Below are 7,909 nucleotides of genomic sequence, written 5' to 3'. Positions count from 1 at the left end.
GTCTGTATGTGTGTGTATGTGTGTGGGTGTGTCTGTGTCTGCATATGTGTGTGTGTGTGTGTGTGTGTGTGTGTGTGTCTGTGTGTCTGTGTGTGTGTGCCTAACCTCTATAGTGCGGCAGATTTCTTCCATCTGAGAGATGAGCTCCTGGACGTGGTCGTTGCTGGCGACCAAGATGGCGATGCCGTCGCTCAGGTCTGTCTGCGAACATCCAAAACATCACGACATTCACTTTTAAATAAACAGTTTATCATAGCTTTGACCTTCGTTTTTATTGTCATGTATTAGCAAAGCAAACATCTCAATGTCCACCAAGTGTTTTGTTTTTTTTCTTCAAATTAACCTTTGCATAAAATTGGAGGATCAACAACTTTCCTCAACCTCATCTGAATTTTAGATGAGTGAATCAGAGACAGATTGAGTGAAAGATGGAGAGCCCGGCGCTAAAATGTCAACAAAGCCAACTGCTCAACAACATGCTGGATGCTGCTGCTGCCGTCTGCATGACAAACCTTTCTTTGTCTTTGTGTGACTTTGTGTGTTGGCAAACGAGTGAATAAGGTTTCTTTAATGTAATGTACTTGACGTATAAGTTATGAAAACAATATCTGGTACCATCGTAAATGACCTTTAGATGACTAGATGACCAGGCGTGTCCTGGTTTCAGTGGTTAAATACAGCATTCACTTCTACACTGTGTATTTGCACTAAGTGGTACGTCGGTGTGTATCTTGGTTTGCGGTTTGGAAAAGAGGAAAGTAAGAAAAAAGGATTTAAAAATAGAAACAGAAAGAATGTGAGATAAAGGCCACCGTGCTTATAAGACGTCGCCCACGTGCTCTTTTGGAGGAATGTTAGAGTTTAGACTCTTTGATGGACTTTGACCTTTAAACAAGCTTCAGCTTTCTTTGTGAATGAAAAACCTCCTAAAAACTAAACTTCTGATACAACAGCAACAATGTATATACATTAATATTTGTGAAGTGAAGTGTATTTGAGTGTAGTAAACCAGAGGGAAGTATGGTCGAGAGCAGTGGTATGATGGGAATGTGAATAGAGAGGGAAGTGGACTGAATTAAGTGGAAGGAAGGGATGGAAAGTGAAGGGGAGTGCACTGGCATGAAGCAAGCCGAAACAATGTGGACTGGCATTAAAGGCTCCCTGCCACACGTATTTCATTACTTTGTGATATTGTCTGAAGTTCACCATGGACTCTGTAACTTGGTTACCTTGTTACCTTGTTTCAAGCCATTCTAGCGTGGTATAGAAAGCCTGCAGGGAGACTCATCTCCATTTTGTCAGTTCTCGTTATTAATATTGTCACTACACTCTGATTGGCTAACCACCAGCCAATGAGAGCCTGGCTATCAGCATCCTTTACCCATTGCAACTCGGTGAGCTCATGAATAGCAATGAGCTCATGCAACATGACGTCAGACTGACCAGCTGTTGTGATTGGTCAGATTTCTCCACTTATATCTTTTCATTGGCTAGAGCTGACAGAGTGACTGAGCTGAAACAGTGTGGGGTGAAGTGGATTGATGACATTTACTGGCGGTGAGGTGACGTGGACTGGGCGATGTAGAAAGAGATGACTTGAAGTGGCATTATAAAGTGAAGTGATGGGTTTTTTCTCTACCTTCTGTCTCGCATAAACGCTGCTGAGCGGTGCGACTTCACAGTCTTTGTGCTTTCCGAACACTTTGCACATGGAGCAGGTCGGAGTCTCACAGGACAGGCAGTAGATGTTGATCTTCTCCTCTTCATGTTCCTCACACAGCAGCTGCTGCTTCTGCTGCTCTGGCTTCATGTTCACAAGCCTGGAAGAGACAACAAGTAGAAATGGATCATCAAACGTTCATGCACAGCCTTTTACAGTATGTATATGTATATATATATATATATATATATATATATATATATATATATATATATATATATATATATATATATATATGTATACTCAAAGAAAGTGTGTTTTCCTTTACCTTCTTTTACCATATCATCATCATTAGACAAACACCAGATTACATGCTATTTAATGACATGTGTTTTGGATTACAGTATATTAAGTATGACGGGCAAACATAAAACTTTAAGCACCTGGAAAGAATTCAAGTGCTAAACCTTTTTCCACCCAGACATACAACCAGTGTTTAAATTTTTTATTTTGTATTAATCCAAAGCACAGCCTTCTCTGCTACCAGCCATCATTTTAAAGCACTTATAATGTGCTTAAAATGCCCTTAAAGGAAGACTCAAAGGCCAGATTTGCATGCACTAGTGGGATCTTGCCCACAAGGCTTGGCAACATTGTGTGTATTGTTAAACCAGCTTAGTTTACGTCTGTTATTGCTGACGTACATAGACGTCAGTGGATGATGGACGCAAATCGCTTGCCTGAAATCACCTGGGAACCAACAACCAAGATGGTGTCAGCGTCCAATAGTATACATCCAATGCACATAATGAATTTCAAATTTTATGTCATTTTCCTCGCAGATTTGACAGTTCTGCCATATTTCCAATGTAGACGCGCCTCTCAATGCCAAACATTTAATTGCCCTCACACGGAGGTCACAGTTCAGGCAGTTGGGACAGTTAAGAGACATCCAAACAAAGCAAAGCAAAAGGATGCAATAAAGGGTTCTTTGTATTCTGACGTAGGTGTCTCTGACAGAAATGATGATTAAGTAATGAGAATTGTTTTCCACACATGCAAAGATGATGAGATTACAAAACATTTGTGAACAATCACGTCTTTTTTAGCCAACAGATAATGAGGGGACTCCTGTCCTTCTGTCCCTAATGAACGCCAACAGTGACTCATTGAGCTTCTATTTCGGAGTTAGGGGGACTTAAATATCAGCGTGGAGTTGTAGTAAGTGTGTGTGCTCATAAAACAGAGGCAGATGGACTGAAGAGGCTTCTACTTGGGTGGGAGCTAATGTTTCTTTTTATGTAAATTTGTAAGTAGCAATAGACCAACAAACAGACAACAGAATGTGTTTTCAAGCATTAGCTGATTGATGACAACCGACATGTCTATGACCAGATCATTCACGCCAATGATACGTAACACTTGCTTTGATTCAGTTCAATTTTCAATTCAATTTTTTAATTCATTGTATCAATCCTTTACAAGAGTTATCTCATTACTTTCCAGAAAGAGTAGGTCTAGACCACACTCTATAATTTGCAAAGGGCCAACAATGTCTCACAAGCAAGCATGTGTGTATGTATGTATATATATATGTTTATGTATACAGTATAGATATGTGTGGATTTATATGTGTATATACACATATGTGTGTACATATATATGTGTGTATATACAGTATATATGTGTGTGTGTGTATATATATACATATATAAATATGTATATATATATATATATATATATACATATATATATATATGTGTTCGTATATATATATGTGTGTGTGTGTATATACACATATATAAATATGTGTGTAAATATATATGTATGTGTTCGTATATATTTGTGTGTGTGTGTGTGTATATATATATATATATATATATATATATATATATATATATATATATATATATATATATATGATTCATAATAACTATACCAGTTGGAATGATGAACAGTGGCAGTTAGTGGTACTATGACAAGAAATAATAGTTGATGAATGGTTACAGTTATTAAATATAAAGTAGGTTGGTTTACAAAGCATTAAATACATATACATGTTCAACCCTCCTGACTCTCTGCAGCTCCCCGCAGACACAACTCAACGCAGCTCAACATCTGAGGAGGACATGGAAATGTTACGTTGTTTTCAACTAAATTGGTGTCCATCCCATTGTCTATTTTATCACACTCCTGTCCTGTTACAACTGCACTTTTATTAACTCCAACGCCAAACTACATTCTGTTTTTCATCTGGACTTCAGTACGACATTCTGCATCTTTCTGGTATGTTTTCCGTGCACACACACACACACACACACACACACACACACACACACATCTTGAATTTAACTTGTAGTTAACAACAACACATGTCTCCAAAATGCAAATATAAAGAACGGTATTCATCACTTGAGGGGTAATCACCAAGAGACTGCACGTGTTTCAAAACTGGCTAAAGATATGTGACTGTCGGGTTGTGGGACTGATTTTTGATCTTGATCTATTGACAACAACATTCAAGTTGTAAATGAAATCAAATAAATAAAAGCTTTATATTATTGCCAGCCCACCCTTTTATCTCCTAATCTATTTTATGATTATTGTTTTTATCTTATATTATTATAGTTACTAAAAATTTAGGAAAATTAAGGAGAAAATTCAAATTCTCACATCTGTTAATGCTGGGGTTTTCTGTTTTACTTTAAAACGACTGTACATTATTAAAGCAAGTACCAGATTTCTTTTTATCAGCATCAAAGCCTTCAACTACTGTCTGCGATGAAAATGTCCGTCACTACAGATGGATCATCTCTGCATTACTGTCAATCAAAGACTGAAGTCAGAAATCTGAAGACAATGCTGCTCTCTATTGGTGCTCACTATGATTACAATAACAGCTAGAGTCTCACTTCACATTCTAGATGGAGAACTTTTCTTTTTTTTGCCAAAAAGGTTTGGAAGATGTGACGTAAAAACTGAACTGGGAACGAGAAAATAGTTAAATTTAAGGGAAATTTAAATGAAGATTAAAAAGATTTTATGGTTTTGCTGATTGACAAATACTGTACATCTGCCTAAAATTACATGAAAAATGTTAAAACTTGTGTTAAATGTTAATGTCATGCTGACGAAGGAGGTTAAACAAAAAAGTAAGGTGCGATTTATGTGGGACGCACACAAACACACACACACACACACACACACACACACACACACACACACACACACACACACACCTGGAGGACTCCTACTGTCTGTCTTATGTCAAGCTGAAGAAGAGGAGGTTAAATAAAAAAGTAAAATGGGATTTATAAGGGACGCACACTCACACATACACACACACACACACCTGGAGGACTCCTGCTGTCTGTAGATGTCTATGATGTTCTCCACCAGCAGGTTCCTCTGCAGACCGAAGACCCCGTGGCGGTCCAGCACCACCTCATGGCGGCAGGACGGACAGCGGAAGCGAGCGCCACTGGGAGCCGAGCTGGAGGAGCCGCGGCACTGCCACAGGGGGTTAGCTGACTGGAGAAAGAGGGGAAGGAACAGTTCCAACATGAAGCTGCTCACAACCAGGTCTGTGGATTGTCTTGAGTGTCTGGGTCAAGATTTGGAAAGAGACTTTGATAGGAAAATTACATTTAAGCATGATTTCATATATCCTTGTGTGGTATTCATATAATCATATTATTATTCGTATTATCTATCCCTTGCTGTTGAGACAACCAGGTCTGTGGATCTTGAATAACTGGGTCATGATTATAGGAGTGACATCGCTGTTGAGTTTCAACTTTTTTTTTTTTTCCATAGAGTGCCATCTTGTTCCAGTATATTTGAGGGAAGACAAAAATAAATCCATAACTCCAACACTGGGCAACTCACACCTAAACTATCTACACTGATAAATAGCTCTACAGTTACTAGGGAAAATGTGTTTTAGATTTTGGTTGAACCGTCCCTTTAAGTTACATTTTGAATGGACTTGGAGTACTTCTTGACCATGGTATTTCTTATTTTACCTAGGTAAAGGATCTGAATACTTCATCCACCACTGGGTGAAGGTTTGACTATTCCATTAATTTAAGATTAATGTAAAACACTAATATGGATTGGATTTGGATCTGAATTGGAAGTAATGAAGCTTGGAATTAAAAAATTAGTTGGGATGAAAATGGTCAAAAACACGGATTGTGACCCTGTGGGACACCAGCCTCACCTGGAAGATGTCGTTGGCACACTTGCGGCAGAGGTTGTGCTGACAGGGCAGGATGACCACGGGTTTGGAGAACATCTCCAGGCACACCGGGCAGATCAGCTGCTTCTCCAGGTTCTCCATGGTGGCTCCTCGGCCAGCGCCGGGCCCAGAACTGCCTGCTGATGGAGGCCTGACAGCAAAGTTCATCCCCTCCAGGGAGAGGTGAGCCAAACCTCCAAGAAGACAGAAGGGGGTAACAAGCAGAGAACCACAAGAGGGGTATATTCTAGTTTTGTTGGTGTTTTTAAGTCGTATTTTCTCTCTGTTTTCTGTTCTAGCTTTTACAATGTCTCTTTCCCCAGCTGTCTATCCCTTTACTCCCTCTGCCAGCCGGTCTAACCCCTCTGTAAAGACCCCCCAACGCCCCGTCTCTGTCCCACAGCAGCAGGATTGTTGACTGTTGGTATTTTTAGCTCTTCAGTTTGTTCTGGCTTGGGTTACTGTCTAAACTGCGTTCCCCCGTCGGATCACTGGAAAACCTGGGCGTGGCAGAGGATCAGGACAGGGAATTGTCTACATATATGTGTGTTTCTAGTCCTAATGACCATTCAAAGCGCTTTTACATAGTACAGGAACCATTCACCCTTCCATTCAAGCTGCCACCTGCTCATCAGATACACACACACATTTACACTCTGATGGCGCAGCATCGGGAGCAACTCAGGATTCAGTGTCTTGCCCAAGGACACCCCAACATAGGACTGCAGGGTCAGTGATCAAAACCTCCAACCTTCCGATAAGTAGATGACCGGTCTACCACCTGAGCCACAGCCGCGCAGCCCCCCAGACAGTGGTCTACCAGGGTTCAAATGATAATGTTTGTATGAAGTCTGATCCTAAAGAGGGGATCCTGGTGATATAAAACCACCTCTGGGCACCATGTTGGAGGTCATTAGCACTTCGGCATAAACAGCTCCATTTCCCAACTTAGACTTCTGTTTGTCACAACAGTTCCCAGTAAATGGATACAACTATTGGACATTACATTGTTTGTCTTGCTAGACTCATAACCATAATAAAAGTATTAATACCACACTGTAGAAGTTGTTACAAGTCCTGCAAACAAAGTCTTTTGGATTCTTATTGGATCTTATTACCATTATCATTAATTGGATATGTGCATAGGTGTAATCTACGGTGGGGCGGGGTGTTACAGCCACCTCAAAATAACTGGCCAGTGCACCCCCCCCCCTGCCCCCCCCCCAATCTAATAATAATTTCCTAAATAAATACATAAATTTGCATCATAACTCTTTTGCAGAAAAGGCACAAATTGTTGCAGAGAGAAGATCAGAATGCAGGAAATGAAGTTTTTGATATGCTCTACATTTCAGTTGTGATCAAAACTGGAGCTCTCAACCCAAGAATCCCCCCCCCCCCCCCCCCCCCCCCCCCAAATCCAAAGTTACACCCCTGGATAGATGCATTCATGTGAGCTAATTTTAATTTATTTACAATTTGTTTTTATCTGTACTGTATACAATCGATACAATGTGATACGGTTGGCGGGTGTAGTACCTACAGAACATCAAACTGCTCTCCACCAGGTCTGTGGATCTTGAAGAACCGGGTCATGATTACAGGAGTGACATCGCTGTTGAGTTTCCAACTTTATAATTTTTTGGGGTGCTTTGAGCTTCACAAGTCGAGCGCCATCTAGTTCCATGGTACCGGAGCGAAGGCGGACGTCTCTAAGGTCGATATCACACTGGGCAACTCACAGTATGTATTTTTGATTTTGGGTTGAACTGTCCCTTTAAGTACTTGCGAGTATTTCCATTTTATGCCACTTTATACTTCTACTCCACTACAATTAAGAAACAAATATTGTACTTTTTACTCCACTACATTTAGTTACTGTGCAGGTTCAGAATAACACAAAATACAATAAACAAATATGATCTATTAATATCAGTAAAGATAAGATAAAAGTTTATTGATCCCTGAGGGAAATTCATGAGCTAATAATAAAGTCATAAGAAGTATTT

At 40.0% G+C, this 7,909-nt stretch overlaps 1 protein-coding gene across 2 annotated transcripts in view; it reads right to left on the bottom strand.

Annotated features, from left to right (window-relative positions):
• trim54 (tripartite motif containing 54) overlaps positions 1–6,383 on the bottom strand; it is an 11,609-nt gene extending 5,226 nt beyond the window's left edge. Inside the window, exons 1-4 of one of the 2 annotated variants that reach the window (XM_034900245.1) lie at positions 5,883–6,383; positions 5,013–5,191; positions 1,640–1,820; positions 106–201 (exon numbers count right to left, since the gene is read on the bottom strand). In XM_034900245.1, coding sequence (XP_034756136.1) covers positions 106–201; positions 1,640–1,820; positions 5,013–5,191; positions 5,883–6,068 — 642 coding nt within the window. In that variant the 5' untranslated portion in view covers positions 6,069–6,383. The remainder of the gene's footprint in view (positions 1–105; positions 202–1,639; positions 1,821–5,012; positions 5,192–5,882) is intronic. The other variant, XM_034900246.1, reaches the window with a different exon arrangement.
• Between the last annotated feature and the right edge of the window lie 1,526 nt (positions 6,384–7,909).

The sequence above is a fragment of the Etheostoma cragini genome, chromosome 18 (genome assembly GCF_013103735.1).
Source record: "Etheostoma cragini isolate CJK2018 chromosome 18, CSU_Ecrag_1.0, whole genome shotgun sequence".
NCBI classification, from domain to species: domain Eukaryota; kingdom Metazoa; phylum Chordata; class Actinopteri; order Perciformes; family Percidae; genus Etheostoma; species Etheostoma cragini.
Note: the sequence above shows the minus strand (reverse complement) of the source record. Positions and strands in the feature narration are given on the sequence as shown.